This window comes from Agelaius tricolor, unplaced genomic scaffold (genome assembly GCF_023055355.1).
Source record: "Agelaius tricolor isolate 1412-34295 unplaced genomic scaffold, bAgeTri1.0.p SCAF_8, whole genome shotgun sequence".
In the NCBI taxonomy this organism is placed as follows: domain Eukaryota; kingdom Metazoa; phylum Chordata; class Aves; order Passeriformes; family Icteridae; genus Agelaius; species Agelaius tricolor.
In genome coordinates this window covers 7,458,930-7,480,772 of record NW_027269268.1, presented here as the reverse complement: position 1 = coordinate 7,480,772, position 21,843 = coordinate 7,458,930, and the positions used below count along the sequence as shown (strand labels likewise).

The following is a 21,843-nucleotide window of genomic DNA, read 5'->3' as shown; positions in this document are numbered from 1 at the left end:
TTGTAAATTTGGCACAGTATGGAGCTCTGTCCTTAGCTGTGATCCCCTCTCTGCTCAGCGTCCTTGCTGGGCACTTCAGAGCCAGTGATCATCTGCAAGGGATGTGTGAGCCTGTGGTTGGCAAAGGCAGTGGAAGCAGGAGGAACAGGGTGGCCTGGGTTTGTGTCTGAGTGAAGTTTGCCCGAGGATTTCTTCTACATCTTTCCCTTGAAGTGATACATCCCTTCTTTTCTGTGTTTGTTTTCTCTGGCACAACAGGCCTGGCTCTCTGTGCGGTTCAAAGCGCACGTGACTGTCTGAAAATTCAGCTGCCTGGAGTGGCTTGTGTTGCAAAGTGTAGCTGGCTGAAAACAAACAGTGATTGTGCTGGTTAATTAGAAGATGAAATCCCAGGGCATCTGTGTGCCCAAATTAAGCATTCAGCTTTTCAGAGCGTGCAGGGATTTCCCAGATGGATTTCATTCTTGAATGCAGCCCTGAAGTTTGCACCTGGCAGTGCTGGAATGGAAGCAGCCCTTCTTTGAAAAGGAGACATGCCAGCTCATTCTTGGTGATGCATCTTTAACCTGGCTAGCAGAGAGGGACCAGCCTGTGCTTTCTGTGAGGTTGTTTGGCAAGTGATAATAATTTTAGTGCCACTTCTCTCACTAAAAGAACTCTTTTTAAATAGCTTTAGGGAGATTAATGGTGTGTACATAAGCTGCAAATGAACAGGTCCTGCAAATGAAACCTTGGCATCTATTATTCCTGAGCTAACTGGAGCATTAAAATTATTAAGGCAGATTTATTTTCTTTAACTAGGCTACTTAACAATTTGTCAAAATCTTGTTTTGTGGAAATTGGCTTTGTCTACCATTGCAGAAGTATGACTTGAAGTTTTAGTGTTCTTCCTTGATCCCAAATAGGGCATAAGTAGTTGCAGTGCTCTTTTATGTTGATATATTTTATTTACCAGCAGCTCAGGTGGAAAAGGTAGTCCTTTTTATTACAAACAGTTAAATCAGATTTAAAGAGATCTAGGTAGTGTCTTTGCATGAACCTGTCCATGGCAGGGTTTCAAAACTAAATGATCTCTAAGGTCTCTTCCAACCCAAACCATTCTATGATTCTGTGATTATCCTCTCACCTCTAAATGAAATAAGTCTTTAGTCCACAATTCTTAAAGCAGAACGAAACAGAACAAAATCAAAAAAACAAACAACACCCCAAAACCAAACTTAAAACTTTTCAGTATGTTTTACCATCCCTGAAAGTTTCTTCACTACCATCTTTGAAGGACTCCGTCCCCTTAGGAGTTGTAAAAGAAAATAAAAAGGATTCATTGAGATACCAGTAGATCCTTAGCCAAGCTGCCCAGAAGTGTGGAGAGTGCCTGTGCTGTCACTGTTCTTTTTTCATTTCTGTGCCTCATCTGTCTGGCAGTGAGCTCAGGCTCTGGCCCACAGCAGAGCTGGCTCGTGCAGGATTGCTGCAGGCTGTTTGCCTTCTGTAGGAAATTTGGAGCTCTCCTTTTCCAAGGTGGTGTCTCATAGTGCTTCCCTTCAGTGTTTACTCTAAATGAAGAGGCAAGAGGTGATTTCCAGCGAGAAGGTGTGTGAGGAAATGAGGCAGTGGAGGGTAGATCACAGGGGAATGGCAGTCAAAACGAACAAAGAAAGCACCGACTTTTTCCTAATTTCTCCCCCTTTTTCCAGGGTGATGTGGTTCACTGGGGATCATTTATAGTTGTTTTCTTGCTATAAAACATGTTGTCATGAGGGGTCAGAGTCCTATTTTTCTTTTTTGGCCACAAAAAAATTTCTCAGAGAAAGCCCTTGGTTTGAAATGAGGTTGAAATAAGCAGAGTTGAGTTTTGTCCTGATTGATTAAAATTAAAATCTCTGTCTCAGCTCCCAAGCTTTTGATCCCATTTTTCAAAGGACACTTGAATAATCATCTGGGTTGAGGAGTCAATTGCCAGGTAGTTTCAAGATTTGAATAACTATACTTTTGAATAGCCAGCTTTTACCTGCCTATTTTTCAACTCCTTTGGGATGCCTGCACAATTGCCAGAGAGGGGGATTACAATCTGGGAGAGAGCTTTGGGTCCCTCTCCTTCCCTTCCAGCATTTTAATTAAAAATTGCAAACAGTAGTTACCAGCTGCAGCCACAGGACTAAATGATGCTTTTGGAAATGTTTGTGGGCAGCCTGCTCTCTTCTCTAGCAACAGTGAAACAGAGCTCGTGCCTGTCCACTTGTAAACTGCTCTGAGTACCTGAACTGCTTGACAGTACTGCTGAAATGTGCAGGAGAATGGAGTTCCTTGAGTAGAGAAGAGATGGGAGATAGGCTTGACCTTGGCATTGACTTACACATGTGTGATAGGAGACTTGAGCAGCAAAATGAGAACCCCTGGGACAGAAGAAAAATTTGCAGTCCCTGAGAGCAGTGTGTGTGAACTTGCACATCTCCTGGTACTTCTGATGCTTTCTGTCCCTTGGGGACCCAATGCAGGCTGACAGCATGAGAGTCTCTTACTGTACCAGTAAAAAAAAAAAAAGTAGTAAAATATTTTAACCATTCATTTCAAGTCATGATAGGGTTTAGTAGATTGAGCATGCCAAATGTTCAGAAAAGGTGGGGGAGGTTGTTTTGCTTTGGCAAGTACAAACCAAATCTTTATCACTGCCTGCTGCTTCAAAATGTGTCTGCCTTGGCTGATATTTATCTTCTGGTTGTCTTTCAGAATGCTCCAGGACGACCTGCAGCTCAGTGATAGTGAAGAGAGTGGTGACGATCAAGTCGGTTTTAGCTGTTTTATACACTAGGCACACAGACTTCCCTTTAAACATCACCACTTGTTGCATTGTTCTGAGTTCTGAGCTAACCTTTCCTCCCCCTCTCCTCTTTGTCTTTGTGAACAAAACAGGTTGTTGAAAAGTCACCTTCTTCAGTTGCTCCTCCAAGGTACAGGTTTGTTCCCAAACTACTAGCTAGACCACATAAGGAGAAAAACAAAACTGCTTTTTATATGTGGGCTAGGAGGGTAAGGGTTCCTGGTTTCTCTTTGGTTTCTGGCTGCTCTTGAAAGTCAGCTTTAGTTGTGTGGGGTTTTCCGGAAAGTTCCCATTAGAAATGAGTTATCCAGGTATCCTGGATCTTGCCTATGAACCAGAACTGTATTTCCTCAACTGCTCCTTTCTCTTCTCCTCCTCCCCTCCACCAGTGTGTCTATAGATCACACTGCAGCTAATGGGATTTTCAGCTGTAGTGGCCATGGGTGAGATGTGAGTCCAGTTTTAGCTCAGAAGGAAGCCCAAAACAGCCAAGTGGGTAAAGAACAGGAAAGGGTTAGGAAGACTCATTGAGGCTGTTTCAGCTCCTCCTGATAAGGAAGCTGATTGTAAGCAGTTCTTGCCATGTATTGTTACTCAGAGGCAATATTCAAGGTGGACTGAAGAGCTGTACATCAGCATTTGAGGAAGAAAGATGGAAAAGCTCAAAATTTTTCCTGTGTGAGAGCACTGACATAGATTTTTTTGGGCTTGATGTGTATATTCTTCAAGCACAAGAGTGGGCTACATAGTCAGACTTGCAGAGCACACCAATGGCATGATCTGTGTCTCTGCACACTCTTAAAATGGGAGTGTTCTCATGATATCAGTCTTGGATCTGCAAGGAGTTTGCTTCCAACTCATACAAATGTGTTGATACTTATGTGGGAAACCAAAGTAGAAAAAATAAATTAAAATATCTACATTTTAATTTTGTAAGCCCATTTCAAAAAGAAAAGCACTGTGCATAAAAGGGAGAGCTCTTCCTTGATTCCATCCACTCCATTGTCAGTGTGGAGAAAACACTTTTTGTTAGAGCAGGGTGTTGCAAGAAATGCTCCTGTCTGATGTGGCTATTAATAAAGTGCTTACAGCAGCATGACCAAGTAACACAGATGAAGTGAAAACTTAAGAGGGAGAACAGAAAAAACAGAAACCATCCTGAAATATATGTTCCTGCCTTGTTCACTTTTCTTGGAAGTTTTTCATTTTGAGAGTTGGGTTTTTCAGAAAAGCACTGGGCAGTTTCAGTATTTTTTAAACTTTGGTTGGCAAAATGCAGCTCCTCATTCTGGTAGTGGCATCCTGCTACATATTTGACTGGGTTGGAGTTGAAGGTTTTATTATTTCCAGCAATTTTGTATTCTGGTGCTTTATTTTTTGAGTATGCTAATGTATTTCTCTGCCTTCTCCCCTCTCATCTCAGTGCCAAAATAATGGGGTTTCAGTTTTTGTTTTTGAATAAAACTGTCAATATAATAAGTAAGTAACCTTCAGCCATACTGCTTTCTAATTTTATCTCATGGTGGCCTTGCAGTTCCTTACAGTCCCAGCCCAAGAGTGTGGCATCAGCACATTCCAGCAGCTCGGAGTCAGGGAGCACCAGTGACTCAGAGAGCTCCTCAGACTCGGAGACAGAGAGCCCCTCGAGTGACAGTGACACGAGCGACCCCCCGGGAGCACCGGCGCCTGAGGTGAATGCAAAGGGGAGGCAGGGGGGCTCCCACAGCCCTGTGCCTCACTCTGCTGCCAAAGGCACTCAGGGCAGGGGACCTGCAACACTCTCATTGAGCAGGTGTCCCCTTGACATCTTTGCTGCGTCACTCAACTTTTCTTGCCCTTGGCTTCCATTCTAGAGTTTGTCAACCTTAGTTACCCTTACTACCAACATAATTAGGCTTTCAGATGCCCAGCCTTTGTTGGGCATTGCATCCCCCATGTCCTTTGGCACAGTTGTCCAGCTGTCCTGGAGGAATCAGTGCCTTCACTGGCGAGACAAGAGGAGGCACAGAGGGAAAGCACAGCTGGGCTGTTTGGGGCCCACCTCTTCCTGTGCAGGATTTCTGGGTGCCTTTATGGGCAGTGTCAGGGTGAGAGCAGTTTCCTGATAATTTAAGAGGAGCTGCTGCCTCCCTGCAGCTCCTGTGTCTGACTGACAGATTCAGCTTCTCCCAGGTTGCAGCTGAAGGGATCAGACCTCCAGAAAGGGCTGGAATATGCTTAGTCTTGCTGCTGTTGAATTTGGCTTGGATACTGCTGCACTGGCATTTCTGAGGCTTTTATTGGGAAAAGCAAACAAACAGAACTTGGTGCCTTAAACTTTCATAATTGTGAGACCATGCATTTTAAAAAAAAATCTGCTGTAGAAGTGCTCATGCTTTTAAACAGTTCTTCCAGCTTGCAAAACATTCTCAGGTGACTGGGAAGTACATGGCTGCATGTGTCTGCAGACCACAGCTGTTGCAAAACAATCCACTGGCAGTTTGAGGTCCTCTTACAAAGCCCCTTGTAATTTATTTTTCCTCCCTTCAGCTGTAGCTCTCTTTCTTTTCACCTTAGAAGTGCATGAACAGGGAGAAGTGAAAAACAAGCTTTGAGACTGCCTATCTTTCCATCTCACTCTAATACTTTTTGCCCTCCAGCAGCTGAGTTACAGACTTTGCCCACTGCGATATGGTGTCTTTGAAGGAAGATGTTATACTTCTCATCTTTTACTAAATTCTGCCTGGTTTGTCCTTAAAATACTGATGAAGTCCTAGCTACTTGCCATTGACCTTTCTGTCCTTTTTTTATTCAGCCAACTGTTCATCAATGATACTCTGGAGTAAGTTAGTGCACATGGCCTGTTTGTTTATAGTCAGTTCTTCACATGCAAAAGCAAACACTTTGAGGCCTCTAGGCAACAGTCTTAGGGCTCTGGTAAGCTGTGCTAGGATGGAAACAGCCCATAAAGGCATCAGGTTTGAATCCTCCCTTTCTCTTTTTGTCTACAGCCCGAGCCACCAACTTCTAATAAGTGGCAGCTGGACAACTGGCTGACCAAGGTGAACCCAGCAGCAGTGCCAGCAGAGAGCCCCAGTGACACTGCCCGAGGGGATGGGCGTGAGGAGGGCAAGGGGCAGCAGCAGGGCAGCAGCAGCAATTCCTGCCAGCAGCACACTGAGCTGAGGGAGCCTCCTCACAAGAGCCCAGTGGCCAGAGCTCCTCAGGAGGCTCCTCTTCCGACCAAAGGCAGCTGCCAGAAGGCTCCTGCACGCGCCCAGGAGCCCTCGCCCAGGCAGACCGTGGGGATCAAAGGGCCCAGCAAGCCCCTGGTGCACGAGGGGCCCAGGAGGGGCCTGAAGGTGGAGAGTGAGCCTGCTCCTTTGGAGCTCACAGACCAGTCTTTCAGGGACAAGCCAAAAGTCAAAAAAACAGCGAAGACAAAATCCAATGACAGAAAAGACCCGAAACCAGGACTTCAAGAGCCCTCTGAGAAAAAAAAGGACAAGGGCTCCCACCAGGCCAAGGCCAAACCTTTCTTGGAGCCCAGGCTCATGGGAGATGCCCAGGCATGTGATGCTCTCAGTCCCCTTCCTCAGGGCACAGCCCCCATCAGGACCGGCAGGCACAGGCCTCAGGATTTGCACCAGGAGAAATTGCCCTTGCCTCTCGGGGAGAAGTTGCTCTCACCAGTGAGGGATCCCCCAAGCCGTGAGCACCTGGTGGTGAAAATAGATCTCTGTCACCTGGAAAAAGTCCCTCAGCCCTCCAGGAAAAATGGGCACCAGAGGAAAGCAGAGACCAAGGACCTTCCTGATGTGAGGAAGCAGGACTTGAAGAGGAAAGCCACGGACACTCCTGAGGAGTCCCTTGCAAAGAAGGTGAGAGAGGGAGTGGGAGCTGGGTTTGTGCAAGGACTGATGTGATGTTTGAAAAGCCTATGTGGACTTCCCACTTCATAGGCTGGAAGTAGAGCCATTATCCTTCTGTAAAGCTATTATCAAGGGGAATGGGAATCAAAACTGTCTGCAGATGTTTCTTGTTGGTCACAAATCCCCTCCTGAGCAAATGAAAAGCCCTGTAAGCTGTCAAACACGTTTTAGTATTTTAGAATATATTTTTGCTCTGTTTTTCTGAAATCCTGGTTTTCTCAGACTATAAAACCAGTTGTAACAGTGGCTTTCCCTTGAATTACAAGACAGCCCTTTATTTAACTGAGGTGATTGTTGCTCACAAGTGTTTTTTGAAAAGCTGACTTCCAAAGGAGACTATGAATATACCTCCAGCCAGCTGGGTCAGCTGCACAAAGAGTTGGCTGCAGACCCTGTGGGGAATGGGTATTCCCTTTGGGTATTTCAGTCCCTGGGTCCCTTATTGGTCCTCACAGAGCAGGTGTCTCAGCATGGGTAGGTGAATAATCTTGGTTTGGGTTTAATTTACTTTCACCATTTTATGAATTTCCTGTAGTTGTGAGGGAGAATTGAGAAGGAAAATCATGAAGAAACTTGAGAGACCTCAGAAATTTCTGCTCTAGCAGAGCAATGGGACAAAGGGAAACAGGCAGCCAGTCTGTCTAAGAGACAGAGGAGAGGAGCTATTTGAGGTTAGACATGTCTTCTCTTGCAATCTCAGTGCCTGACTGCAGGGAAACCCCCTGAGGGCCTCGCTGTCAGCTCTGTCAGTGCATCAGTACCCTCAGGGGCTCAGGTCTCACAGCACCCAGCTGGGTCAGGTAACCTGGAACACAGTGCAGGGATGTGATCTCAGTGCTGGAGCCTTGTCCTGAGCACCCTGCCAGACAGACTCTGTGTCACAGCACACCCCTGTGAGTGGCACAAAGCTGGCTGTGTCCCAGGCATGAGGACAGGCTGGGAGCAGAACTCACTGGGAGCACGCTGGCGGAGAAGGAGCGGGAGGCTCCGCTGGATGGGAGGCTGGACACCACCCAGCAGTGTGTGCTTGCAGCCCAGAAAGCCAAACATGCCTGGGCTGCATCCAAAGATGTGTGGTCAGGAGGCTGAGGAAGGGGATTGTGCCCCTCTGCTCCTCTCTGGTGACACCCCCCTGCAGTGCTGCATCAGCTCTGGGGTCCCCAGGTTACTGGTGCTTTAAAATTTCACCTGTATCAGCATCTTGGTGATAAAAACCAAACCCTCTGCACATCTGGAGTACCTGTGTGGAGTATCTCACATGAAAGTGCCTTGCTTTTGATTATTGTTAGTAGCAACAGGTTTAGCAGTCCCATCCCTGCCACTGCAAAGCAATTAATCTATCCAAGCAAAATTAGATAAAATGTCATTTTAGATTACTTGTCAGTGAGCTTGCAATCTGTATCTTCTGTGCTGTGGGTCTGCAATCTTTTGGTTTCAATAAGGTATCTTTTCTTTTTTTTTTTAACCAGACTCAATCAAACTTAGCTGTGTTGGTCTGTATTTTATGTGAACTTTGAAAACCTAAGTGATTTTATGTTTCCTTTTTTTTTCCTTCCTATTAGAGGGGAGAGAAGGAGGAGACTGATAGGAAGAAAATGAAATCTGAAAAAAAACCCAAATTATTGCAGTCTTCAGCTAACAAAGACTCCAGTAAATTGAAGTGAGTATACAGTGGTGGAATGGCAGAAGGATGTATAAATCCAAATCTTTCCTAAACAGCTAAGATCAAGGAACTATATCTCCTATCCTTATACTCATGAGTTTGCTTCTAACATAATTTTCCTTCTGAAACCTGATCTACAGCAGATTTGCCTTTACATCCTGGAAGCAACCAGTCCAGAAAGCAGCTCTGCAGTGAGCATTTCCCTTCTCCATTAAAGTCATCCTCTTGTCTTTGCCTTGTTTTCCTAAGTGACCCAGTGGACACAAAACCAATGTGCCTTTTGAGTCCTGACTGTCTGCAATTTCAGGTGGCCTTTGTGACCAGAATTCCTCTTTTTTTTTCCTAGTGTAGCATTTGCAGTGCTTCTGGTAGCTCTGCTGGAGCTTGCCCTGTCATTTGCATAGCAGAGCACTGCCAGCATTCTGGCTAGCCCTTTGCTCCAGTGACTGCTTCCAAGAGCATGTTTCCAACTGGGCAGTGTTCCCGAGAGGGGAGACTCATGCCTCAGTCATGGGCTACTGCATTCAATTCCTGCTTGCTTGTGGCTTGAATTTGAGGTGTTGGCTTGGACTGGTATGTAGTGTTGAGGTTTGTGTCCTGACAATAGGAGTAAACTGCTTTTCTGAAGAGAAAACACCGACGCACTCTGGAAGCACTGAGGAATTGGGACTGCCATTTAGTTGGGTGAAGGGATATTTGAACTGTGGTAGTCATGCAAGAGCTTTAATTCTGGGGCTTATTCCTCTTTTTCTCAGTGAAAATGAGCACCTGTTTTAGTTATGTTCTGGCTTTTGGACTGGGAAGAATAGGATGCATTTTTGGGAAGAGAGTGCACTTGGGTGGGTCAGGTGATGGTTCTGTGCTCTGTGGAGCATCAGCTGTGCCCAGGTGGAGAAGCTTGAGACATATGTGTGGTGTGAGTGGGGACCAAACCATGGGAAAAGTGTGTGGTGGAAGAGGGGAGAGGGTTGTCCCACACACAGCAGAATGAGGCAGGATGTGCACCATCACACCTCAGTCTCCTCACTGGTTAAACTTCATTTCCTCCTCTTCTGATGTTTCAGTCCACAAGCTGGGATTCTCTGCTCAGAGTTTCCTTGGAAACTTTGAGAAACTGAATAAAAATATGTAAATGAGCAGTGGTGAAACGAAATTTAGAATTATTTGGTGCTACTTAGGGCTGCTCATCCTAACTTCAGATGATCAGAAATCTAATGTTACTAAATGTGGTGATCTCTGCCATTTAAAAGCATAGCATATTAAGTCTCTCTCAACTTTGTGAGTGTTGTCTAGTTGATCTAGCAAGCCTTAAAGGAGGAATCAGCTTAATATTATCAAAGCACATACAGGATCAAGTGTCAGGGTGAGTATCTGTTACCACAGAAAATACTATCTACCAAAAGGGGGAGAGGCAGGCAAGGCTGCAGTTCATTTGCCTTGTTGGGTGATTTGTCCCAGGGATTTTAGTCACTGTAATCACCTTCCTCACTGAGTGAAAAGGCACTGGATTGGAGGCATGCTTTTTTTACAATGATGTCCTGATGTTCTGGTTACAAGTGTTAGCTCCAAGGACAAGTTCTGAGACTTATTCCTACTTGTAAAGCAGCTTGCTTGTATGTTGGTGGTAGGTGAACATTTGCTGTCTAAAGCACAATGAAGCCCCTAAAGTTTTGTTTCACTTTTGTTGAATTCTTTGTATTAACAAGTCATCTCCCACTTCCAGAAGAGTTTAAACAGAATTGGCACACGATGTAACTAAGTTTGTTAAAAATCCCTACATTGTATGTACACCGTATTCATGAATTTGCTTCCCATTTCCAGAGCATCAAAAGCTTCATGTGAAAGCCAGAAGAAAGATGTGCTTCCACCACTGCCATCCATGTCTGCTGCACAACCTGCCCCAAAGTCAGCCAAGATGACCCAAAAGAGACCCAGAAATGAGACTGATGAGCTGCCTGCCATTGATAACCCTGCCAAGAACAAGAGCAACCACAAGGATCCCTCGTTTGCCAAGCGCAGGAAAGTGGAGGGAAATCATACAGAACTGTCCAAGGGCATCAAAGTAGGTATCCAGGATAAGTGGTGGGATGTTCCCTCCAACATGGGTGATATGTGATTCTCTTCAGAAACATACTCTGTAAGCTCCAAAGGCATGAGAGTCATGTTTATCCTAATTACCATTTCAGACTGCAGGCAACTGCTTATACAACACTGATGGTATTGGTGTGAACATAAGTGTGCTTACAAAAAGAAAGAGAGGATTGCTTAAAAATAAGAAAACAAGCAACCTGTGGCATTGACTACAACCCAGGTGTAAGCTTTTATAGCTTGTTTACAAAATGGTTCATGATCCTTGCAGCTGATTATTTGCATTTCTGGGTTACAAAATTTGGTTACGTGGCTGTTTACTGGAGGCTTGGGCGTGTGGTCTGGGATGTTGCTCTGTGTGTGTTAAGCCAGACTGTGGACACTATTAGCTGGCTCTAACTGCTTGCTTTTTCCTTTTCCCTGTAGTTAGTAATGGGGAATCAGCAATTGTGTGGTTAAGGTGGAAATAAGTGTGAGTAGATCTTATCATTCTGCCTTGGCTAGAGGACATGAGAGCTGTGCTGCTTGCAGCCTCACTGCCCTCTTTGTCATTGTGCAAGGAAACCTGCTGCTGAATTTCTCTGAGCTTGGGAGAAGTTTGAATGGTGTTAGGCATGACAAGCAGTCAGGTGAGAAGCAAGGGGAAGAGAGCCTGGAGAATAGACTATGCTTGGGACAGATAAACATTTTCACTTGAAATTTAGGAAAGCCAGGGTTTGGAATTGGTTTAGGCATATTTCTCTAACAAGCTTTATCTCTGTCCTTTTCCAGGGATCTGTAGGTGATGTCACAAAGCCTTTCCCAGTGCCTTCTATGCCAAATGGTACCTCTAAGCCAAGGAGACCTCTGATCAAGTTTGAAAAGTAAGTTTTTGTTTGACACCCCTCATCTTTACTTTCTGAAGGCATGAGGCAGGGCTGGCCATGAGGCCACTCTGGGTTCTGCTTTTTCCTGAGCACTTCTTTGGGAGGAAAGAGAGGGGAGAGATGTGTGAGATCTGTCCTGTACTGCCTTCTGATGCCACCCAAAGTAAAAGTAAAGGTTTACAAGCAAAGTTTTACAACAGTTTTGGTTTGAGGGAAGCTGCTCTGGAAATTAGGGACCTTCTCTCTTGTAAGCAAGTAACTTGAATACAAGTTTTGGTCTCAGATAAGTGTGTGGTTGCTGCCAAATTTACTTTGTTTAAATTAAAATTTATTTATGGGTCTGTACTTGAGGAATGATAGATGATATAACTACTGTCTTTCCATGGAAATGAGGAATTTAACTTGTTCCCATGGAAGCCCTACCTTTGGTATTTTTTTATTTCCAAATGTAAATTTTCAATATTATTCCAACATATATTTTTAAGAAATCAATCAACCCATAGCATCCTCTAGATAAGATAGTAAAACTGATATTTATCCTATCCTTTTTCATGTGTTTTTCCTCTCTGTCCCCAATTTAGGCAACAGTCAAAGGAATACTACATTGAACAGGCCCAGAGGCTGAAGCACAAAGCTGATGCAATGGTAAGTCTTGACCTTGTGCTGGGAATGCTGACCAGCTCCTGCTCTCAGCCCTGGTACCTGTGTGGGTGGGAGTGAGGTTCACTGGCTACCAGGACTTCCATACTCCATACCTGGAGTGTGTCAGTCATGTGTTGGGAGGCTGTCTTTATTTGCCAGATAGTCAGATGTTTCTCTGGGATGCAAACACATCTAGAAAATGGGATTGAGGACTGGCATTGTCAAGGGCTTTGCTAAGAGCTATAAAAGCATCCTTGGAAAACAGATGGAACAGTTAGTTTTAAGACAGTTTGAAAAGTCAGGCAGTTATTGATTTGCTGGTGACTGAGACTTGGAAGTGGCCTTGGCAGATCTGATTTTCTCTGCTCTGTGCAGTTTAACAGTGTGCACAACGGAACATATTGCTTTACTAATTATGGCAGATAATTTTCTCAGTCAGATAATGTCCATTTGCTATTTTCTGTTTACCTGTGAAAATGAAGTGAGGGAATGCTGCAGTGGGAAATCCCCCTGCGAGGCAAGCCTCCAAGATCAGACAACAGTATCTAAAAAAAAGAGAAGATAATAAATTACTCAAGGAAACCATTGAGCAAAGAGAGACAAATGGAGCCCACAAAGCTGAAGACTGGGATCACATTAAGTGTTCTGCTGAGAACCCTTTAATTTTCACCCAGAGGTCAGACTGAAATCTTTTTCTTTCTTCAAATCCTGCCTAACTAGGAAGAAAAGAGAGTTCAAGTATACTTGAGAGAAGTATGTTTGGTCTTTATAAAAAAGTGAGAATTTTCTTCCCAATAGACTGACAAGACTGGAAAGGCCTTTCAGTACTTGGAGGCTGCCCTTTTATTCATTGAATATGGGATTGCCTTGGAATCGGATGTGCTGGAACCAAAATCAGCTTACAGCATACTCAGTGACACCATAGTTCTCATCAAGTAAGTGGCTTTCAGAGGGTGACAGTTTGGCATGTTTGGAGGGAAGGGCATTTTGACACACAGTCCTCTGCTCAAGACCTTACAAAGTTTCTTGTGCCAGGACTAAGGACTTTGGAGCAGGTTTCTTCACTTTCCAACTGTTTTAAAGAAAATGGCATGCACTGTTTTTTCATAAACTGTGGGGCTTCAGAGTGCTCTGGCGGCTGACAAGGTCTTTTTATTCTGTTTCCCTAGATTCATCATGACTTTGAAACCATTTGCAGACTCCTCAGTCTCTTCACACGGAAAAATCTTTGCTGTGTTACGGTGAGTAACTGCGCTTCTGTTCCTTTGTGCACTGCTTTGGAACTGAGGGAAAGGTCCATTGCTTCCAGGGGGGAAGGATGAGTTAAATGGGAGTTAGAGTTATGCAAGGAAAAAAAAACAATATAAAGGAACAGGAAAAAAAAACAGTATAAAAACCAGAATGAATTGAAACATCTCTAAAGTAAGCTGGGAGATCACAAGGGACCACATGGAGAAGGCACAGACTTTAAAATTTGATCTCCTGGTAACTTGAGAGCACATAAGGGCTTTCACCTAAGGTGAAAGAATGTGATTTGGCTGTCCATGTTTGAGCTGTGTAAGTGAAACTGTAGCTGAACATGGATGAGGTACTTCTGGATGGGGACTTACTCAGCCTTTGGCACCTTTGAGAGCCTGGGCACCTGTTTGTATGAAAGACCAGAGAAGGCCCTTCCTGGAGTTTCTTTCTTTCCCTTGTGATTTTTTTTTCACAAAGTCTTTTTTGATCATGATCAGAAGGAGGAGAAATTTTGAGCTTTCCTGATCTTGCAGTAGAGCTGAGGTGTGCCTGCCTCCATCCCTCAAGGCTGATGAGGGCTGGGCACAAACACTGACACTCAGGTGTGTTTCTGTCCACAGCATGCGCTGCCAGTCCATTCTGCACATGGCAATGTTTGGTTACAAAAAGGACACTGCGATGAGGTATTCCAGACTCCTGAATGACCACTTCAAGGTAGGGCACAAGTATCACTAAGCTGCCAGCTGGATGGCTGTGGTTGTTACTGATGTCAGCTGAACAATCCAAAACTAACTAGACTTTTATTCCTTGCTGCAGAGTAATTTCAGAGTAATACAAGCACCTTCTCCAGGTGTTGCAAGGTAAGATTTAAAAATTTGTTGTCATGTGTCTGTGTTTCAATGACAAGGAGTAGGAGCTTTTCTGTTTTCTGTGGTCATTTTATGTGGCAGAGAGGAAATGAAAGATTTTTTTTTTTGTCTTTCAAAATTTGTGGTGGAGAGATGCTTGTTTGTACTTTAACAGTGGTGCTGATTCCAATTACATTTTTTTGCCCACCTTGCACAGGATAGTTCATTGAGAAGTGAGTGTTCTCTTGAGAGCAGTGGTGGAAGCCCTGCCATACCAGTGACTAAAATTAGGTTGGTTGAAGTGGTGGGGGTGTGCTGAGCCAGGCTGTGTCTGGACGGCTGCCGGCTGACCACATTTATCTGCCCTGGGTCTATAAATAAATGTGTGTAGGCTGACCTGGCTGCTCTAAGGAGCTGCCAAAAGCTCCAGCCTCCTCAGGAGGGGAGCTTCAGTGTGCCTGATTTGGAAGGCATTAGGGAAAACACTTGGGTAATCTGGTGAAGACTTTCACAAGCAGGTATAGATTTTGGAAGATGGATGGGTGGCCCTTTTCAGTGTCTGGTCCCACATTTTCTCTTGTTGAGTAGAGTCCTTCTAAATCACTTCCAAAAACTTGGTCTTGCCCTCGAGGTACAATTGCTTGTGCTGTAGCTGAACACATCTCACTTTTCAGCAGTCCACTCCATGCTGCAGGCCTGGGTGACACCAGATAGCTCCTGGCATGAGGCAGCCTTGTGGAAAGATGTTTAGCTCTGAAGCTGAATGTTTATGATGGTGTTTCTTTTCTGCTGCAGAAGCACAGGCTTGCCTTCTCCTCTTTCTCCAATACCCTCTCCTGCTGGATCTGTGAGTTCTCAGCCAGGATCAAATGATAGCAACGGCGTTGGCCACAGCAGCGTTGGCAACAGCACTGGCTCTACTGTCACTGTCTCCTGTCACATCTCCAGTGTCACCTCCTCCTATGTCAACATCACCTCCTATATCCTCCATGCATATGAAATTTGGGAAAAGGCTGATGCACTGGCCAGGAAGAATAAAGGTAAGTTTTTGCCCTTTGTTTTTTCTGGCTCATGTGTCATGGTTATGTGTCTATTTGCTTCAATCCTGACACTCAGTGCAGCAAGCACCATACCTAAAGTTCAAAGCGTGAAATATGTTGAATATCTCTGCCAGGGCATATTGGCAGAGATACTTGATGGTGATATATTGATGAGTGTTCCCATTAAAAGGTTTTCTTGGCATCCTCAAATGTCCAAGAGCTAAGGCATGAGGGTGTCGAGTGCAGGAAACCAGCCAACTTGCTTGGTGGTAACACAAGAACCATAAAGGGTTTGGGTTTTTCTGTCTTTCTCTTTGGGGCACTGTGCTTTTCTGAGTGGGTTTAAAAGTATCATTTTGGCCTGTAGCCTTGTGTTTTAGTTTTTGTTAAATTTCCAGGTCATTTTGTCTTGAAAATGGCGAAGCTGGCTTTTCTGCCTAACAGAGAAGCTGAGCAGCACTTGAATTTGAGTCCTTGCTGGGCACGTGCCCAGTATTTGCCAGGAGCAATTCCTAGAATTGCTGCAACTTTTTTATTTTACAGTTTTGTTGTTAAAAATGTTGTATTGTCATTTGGTTCAAGCAGTGGTTTTTACACAAAAGCCACAGGGTGGGTGCAGTCCAGCCTGTGACCTTGTCATCCCACATGGCCTCAGCAGTGTCATTTTCCATACAACACAAAGTTTTGTGAGCTAGTGTGGGTGAAGAGATGCATTGCCATGACCTGTTGGCAAACTTGCAAAAGAAAATAAGCACAATGTGCCTGGCTGGATTGTTGGAAGGCTGTAAAAATCCTCACACCAATGAGGCAGTTGCTGAAAATCAAAAGGCTTTCCAAGTCACCTTTGAATAAAAAACTGGTTGTTGGCTGTCCTCTGAGCAAATCTGTGCCTGCAGCAGCAGTTCATGTGTGGCATTTTTGATTCTGTCCTCAAAAGGCTGATAAAAGACTGGCACATAGGAGCAGTGGATGGTGCTAATAAGCCAGAGGAATGAGTCATGGAGGAAAATGTGTGGGAGGGCAGCCTGAGCACAGCCTTGCATCAGTCAAGACTAAATTCAAAACGTGCTCTTGTGGCTGGTCCTGACGTAGGGGGACGATGACTGGGTACTAAATACTCTGTGGAGAGTATTGGATCTGTGCAGAGACCTGTAAATACTCATGTAGGCTTGGTGGTGGTGTCACTGTTCAGGACAGTTGGAAGCGTTTCAGACCTGGAACTTACTGCTAACCAGTGTAATATACAAAGAGGTACAGAGTGAAAACACAAAATGAACAAAAAAGGCCACATCCTTGATTCTTTTATGCAATTCATAGGACATAAGAAGAGGAAGAAAGAGCAGCAGCCTCTAGCTATCAGGATCTTATAAGCAGGGAAGTCCTGAGCTATTGGGAAGCAGTGAGCTGTAACTGCTGTCCAAGTCACTGGTGCAGAGCTGAAGTGCCCTCTGGAGGGTCCCCTGCCAGGTGCCAGCTCCTCACTGTAATTCAGAGCAGCCCTGTGGATCACGAGGCTGTAACAGGGTTGTCTTCCTGCTCTGATCTCCCCCTGCAAGGACAAGCTGAGGCTGCAGGCATGGACGTGAAGTCCCTCTCCTTTCACATGATGCTGTGCTGACAGATCAGGTTATCTTCTGTTTGCTCAGATAGGGGCTTTGAATTCCTCCTATTCCCCATGGAGGGCATGGATTCTGTAAACAAAAGCAGGAAAATCAGAGGGAATGTGTTCCCTGCTTCTGCATTGGCAAGTATTAGAAAGGAAGTGTTGTGCACTCTGCTTCTGAAGAGCTCCTTGCACAGCCAAGTAGAATTTTTCCGCCTCTAGCTTCAATCTTTGGATGTCAGAAAGGAGAGCTGAGAATGGCCAGTTTCTGAAAAGCTGTTTAGCAACATGGTTGAGATGAAGAGTGAGGGATTGGGCCTGTGTTAGTGGGAGGCAGGTCATGCAGGAATGCCTTGGAAAGGTGACTGCAAAGGAACAGGTGTGAGAATGTCCCACAGCTCATGGTCACCTGCACAGATGATTGCCAGCCCAGAGCAGGGCTTGCAGCCTGCCAGCCCCTCACAGCAGGGTCAGGTGTGCTGCCAGAGCCACCTCCTGTGCAGGAGGAGGGGTGGGATGCCTGGAGCTGCTGGTGGGATGGGAGGAATGTGAGATCTGCCTGACATGCTCGGCTAAAAGCAATCCAAACCAGAGCTGTATATAGCCTGGCAAGCTGCACAAATAGAGAAATCCAGATATCTCCAAGGTTTGAGGATGGATGAAGGAAAGGGGCCACAGCTGTGTGTGCTTCTGGGTGCTGCTCAGGAAGACACTCAAATTTGTTCTGTTTAGAATTTGGGAGAAACTTGAAGCAGGGACTGTGGTGCAAACACCCAAACTTTTGCTGCCCTACCACGGAGTCTCTGTGTCCTTTAAAGTGAGGACATGAGGAGGTGTTTCAGTGTGTGTGAATGTTTTCCTGTTGCCTGCACTGTTTAGCAGGACTGGCCAGCTGACTGTGCAGTCACTCCTCGCCTGTCAGGTGTGCCTGGCATATGAAACCAACCAAATGTTTTCTTCTCTCTCCCTTTTTCCCCAGAGTTTTTTGCTGAACTCAGCAGAGCGACGAGTGCTCTGGCACTGACCAGCAGCCTGACAGACCTGGTACACTACATCAGACAGGGATTACAGTGGCTGAGACTGGAAGCAAATATGCCTTAACTGGTTCTCCAGGTGGTTAAATACCTTGAAGTTTTTTTGCACTTTTGAAGCCTCAGAAACAGGTTAATTTTTGTTTTAATTGTTCAATACAAAGCACCTGCAAGGGAAAATATTTTAAATAAAGTTGGAAGTTATCTGGCTACACTGGAAAACCCTTGAACTGTGTTTTTCTAGGGTAGCACTTTGCTACCTTGAAAAAGAAGAGACAGAGGATGGCACCTTCCTTTAAAACTACGAAGTGCAATGAATTGTCTGAATGGCCCGATGTATTGATGGTCTATAAACATTTCTTTTACAAATAACCAGCAGGACAATAATTGCACATGATGCTGACAAGAAGGAAATCTGCCTCCAGAGGTGGTTATGCAACATCCCACAGTCTGCAGCAGTTGTGTGCCCAGACAACATGCCAGAGGAGTTGCTTTTGCAAGCACAGATGCAATCTTTGGTGTCTTTGTTCTTCAGAGAGCAAGTAGCAGCCTCGTCAAGCACCCAACAGCGTTATGTTACAGGAAAAGCAGCAAAAGGATCTGCTCTGCCTGCTTTCCAGCCTCACCCTCCTGCTTTTGTCAGCCAGCTGACAAAACTGAGGAAGCCACTGCCTTCAGTGCTGCAAGTGTTCTTTTCAAGTCATCGCTACTTTGGTCCTCCTTGCTGCGCTGTCATCCATGCCCCGGGCACTCCAGCTGTGTTACTGAGGGGCTGGCTCAGCTCGAGCCTTGCAAGCCAAACACAATTGGGGTGGCAGAACTACATGGTGTGTTTGGAATAGCTCTGCCTCTTTGCTGAGAGATGTCACCATGAGGATTCTTTGTGGGGCTGATTTTTTTGTCATTTCAGTGGCGGGGGGGGTGGAAAGCTGCACTGGTTCACTGTGATTGCTTGGACATTGTTCTGAGACCTTCCACGGGAAGGAATTGCTTCTGGTTAAGGAGGGATTAAGTGGCTGAATGTGGAACATAAGATAAATTTTGCATTTGGATATTTGCCTGAAACCATTGAGGGTCTTGATGAATATCTAAGAGCAGGATTTGTACCAAAGTAGAGTCTTCTTTGTATGGGAGACAACTCCTGTGTTCTCTCAGCCATGCCATAGGATGGGCCCAGTGACTTAGAAACCTGTCAAGGGGACAAGAAAGGGAATAATGAGCTGTTTCCAAGCATTATTTTCCTTGTCACAGTATCAGTGAGGGCAGCACCCATGGTATTTGTGTATTCAGTGGGATGACACCCTTCTCTCCCCAAAGATTCCCTGTGGTGTGACAGCAGCATCCTGCCGTCCTCATGCACAATAGTGTGCCTTAGCCCACTGGTCCCCTCTCACATCCCTCACCCACTCTCACAGACCCCTGGGACTGGAGAAGAGTAGGATGGTACCCCAAAATAATTGTGTTTATGAGAAAGAATCAGCTCCCTTTCCCACATAATTTCATGGTTAGGGAGGAACAGGTCTGCAGATGTGCATAAGTACCCCCTTTGTAACATACCCGCTCATGGGTTTGAGACTCATGAAAATGAACAGTGAATAAATATCAGCAAAAGGTTTGCATTTCCAAAAGCAGGTTCTGTACAAGTGGCCCCTGCCACAGGGAAGCCTGGGCTCTTCTTGGTTCTGGGAGAGATGATGTGAGTGTGCTGGTCCCAAGCACAGGGGATCTCTCCTGTCACCTTCCCTGGCAGGGCAGGACCACCAGGATCATGGCTGTGCCTTTCTGCACCTTGAAGGGATTGGCCTTTTACGTTCACTTTGTTAAAAACCTCAGAGCATTTCAGGGATGAGCTGTCCTAACAAGTGGAAGGAAGATCCATGTCCCCCCTCCCCATTTTACCTATCAAGCTTTGCTTGCACTCCTCCCCCCTGGAGCAGCCACGGCTCAGAGTGAGCAGGGTGGGAGAAGGGCTCAGCATTAACTGTTTTGTTCTCAGGAAGTGTGGGGATGGGCAGCCAGCCTGGAGGCTGATGTGCACTTTGGAACTTGATCCCAGGCTGGTGGATCGATGCCACCTTTGGACTTTGTCTTCAGACAAAGCTATTTCTAGGGTCACCAGCTGAGGAGGAGGAGGAGGGAAGATGAAAGCTTTATTGAACTTGGAAACCACTGTGGGAGCCTGCAGGAACCGTAGCCGAGTGTGAGGGGAAAGCATAAGGGGCAGCAGGGACAGGGGTGTCCTGGTACTCCCCTGCTGTGTGCATCCATGTCCCTCCCTGCTGCCAGCAGAGCTGCTTGCTGCTGTGCAGGAGTGGCTGTGTGAGGGCTGCTCCCATTCCCAGGACCAACTCCCCTGGGCTTTGAGGGGAAGAACATCACAGGCAGTTTGTGTCCCAGGCATGTGGGGGCTCTTTGGGGGCTCTCAGCTCAAAAGCAATCTGTGGGAGCATCACTCCACAGCAGGAAGCTAGGTTTTGTTTCAGGACACAGGGAAAGACTGTTCACATAATAGGAAATTTTAAGGAAAGCCATCATATTTCAACCTTGAGCCAGGTCAGAGGCCTGCAGAGGGTTTGGAAGAAAGCTCATAATTTTCACCTGGGCCGATTGAGGCCTTTAAAAAAACAAACAAAAATTAAATAAAAACAGAAATCAAAACGTAGCAGTGGAGGAAATAGCATTTGCCATTCAGAAGCAAACCATTAATCCAAGGAAAACCAGGGGTGATTGTTTAATCCCAGAAAGAACGGAGGCAGCTATGGTGGCAAAGCAGCATCATTTCCACGCAATATTTATTTAAAAGAAATAATAATACATGCGTTGAAATTGTCAAATATTCTATTTTTAAGATGCCATTTATTTAATAGTTGAAAACCCCACTTACATGGAGATAGAGATCTCTTGTGTAACTGAAAGTCAAAGTCTGACTGCAATGTCCTTGTTTTTTGGTTTTGTCCTCTCCCATCCCTCTTGGTTTCCACGATAAATCTGTGCATCTTATTTTAGGGATGTATGTCCCTCTTGTACATAACCTTTTTCTGCCCTGTGTGTGATGGAATTTCTGAGATGGTTGATTCATATGGGGGAAATAAACAATAAATGAATGTTTGTTATGAGGTGTTTCAAGAGTCCTTGTGTTCTCAGCTTCTTGCAGAGAAATTCTAGTGTAGCTTTTCTCTGAATGGACTCACTGTTTCCCTTCTGAATGATGTTTAGGTATGAATTCCTGTACAAGAAGTCTCTTGTTCCCTTTGCTGCCCTGTTTGTCACCTCTTGCCCTTTCCTTAATGACCAAAAGTGGTGCAAATGTAGATGCTCAGAGGGGCAGGAGCATCATCGCTTGGGACATGTTCCCCCTGCCCTCCCAAATCTGATGCAGGGAAGGCTGTGCTGGGCCAGCTGCTGCAGCCAGCAGGGCCTGGCTCTGAGCCCTCCCTGGCAGGAGCATCCCACAGGTTGGTTTTGGACAGTTCACTGAGGTACATTAGAAAAGCAGGAGACAAGGCACAGAAGTGGTGGCTGAAGGGTCCTGCTCTGTGTTTGCCACAAAGGTGCTGCAGGGCTCAGTTTGTGGGTTGGTTTCTGAAGGGCTGTGGGGAGGAATTCCCTCAGGGAAACCCACAGGATTTCATGCCCTGTGGTGGCAGTGTCTCATTGGTTGTGCAAGGGGATCTCTGCCACGGCCTTGTACTTCTCATTGGAGGCTTTTCCCACTTTTTGTTTTTCAAGATGTTCCTTGGAAGAATGGTTTTGGCATCTCTGTTCACCATTGGGATACAATTTGTGATTCAGGTCTGTTCTGCAGCAGGCATTGCCCCCAGGATGTTTGCTGATCATGGATGTGGTTTTCTCATGCACTGTGTGAGTTGTAGGGGATGCTGACACCTGGGAATGCCACTGGAAATGCTGCTGCTGTTCCAGGTGCTGGGCACAGAAATGCACTCTTGGATTGTGCTTGGTGCAGGGCTGGGGCAAAGCAGGGAGGGTTAATTTTGGGGGTGGGATGGAAATGGGGTTGAACATGCCAGCAGGGAGGGCATCCAGAAGCCAGGCAGGATGTGGGGCTGTAGCAAGTGTTGGCAGCCTAGCTTGGC

General features: G+C 45.6%; 1 protein-coding gene across 3 annotated transcripts in view; it reads left to right on the top strand.

The window, feature by feature from the left end:
* The window catches only part of AFF1 (ALF transcription elongation factor 1), a 67,412-nt gene extending 46,550 nt beyond the window's left edge, over window positions 1-20,862 (top strand). The window contains exons 8-21 of one of the 3 annotated variants that reach the window (XM_071431523.1): window positions 2,728-2,782; window positions 2,911-2,954; window positions 4,353-4,509; window positions 5,809-6,678; window positions 8,292-8,389; window positions 10,214-10,454; window positions 11,252-11,343; window positions 11,928-11,991; window positions 12,787-12,923; window positions 13,158-13,229; window positions 13,848-13,941; window positions 14,044-14,087; window positions 14,871-15,115; window positions 17,698-20,862. In XM_071431523.1, coding sequence (XP_071287624.1) covers window positions 2,728-2,782; window positions 2,911-2,954; window positions 4,353-4,509; window positions 5,809-6,678; window positions 8,292-8,389; window positions 10,214-10,454; window positions 11,252-11,343; window positions 11,928-11,991; window positions 12,787-12,923; window positions 13,158-13,229; window positions 13,848-13,941; window positions 14,044-14,087; window positions 14,871-15,115; window positions 17,698-17,819 — 2,335 coding nt within the window. In that variant the 3' untranslated portion in view covers window positions 17,820-20,862. Of the gene's footprint in view, window positions 1-2,727; window positions 2,783-2,910; window positions 2,955-4,352; window positions 4,510-5,808; window positions 6,679-8,291; window positions 8,390-10,213; window positions 10,455-11,251; window positions 11,344-11,927; window positions 11,992-12,708; window positions 12,924-13,157; window positions 13,230-13,847; window positions 13,942-14,043; window positions 14,088-14,870; window positions 15,116-17,697 lie in introns of those variants that run through there. The other 2 variants (XM_071431524.1, XM_071431525.1) reach the window with 2 other exon arrangements.
* Window positions 20,863-21,843: the final 981 nt, after the last annotated feature.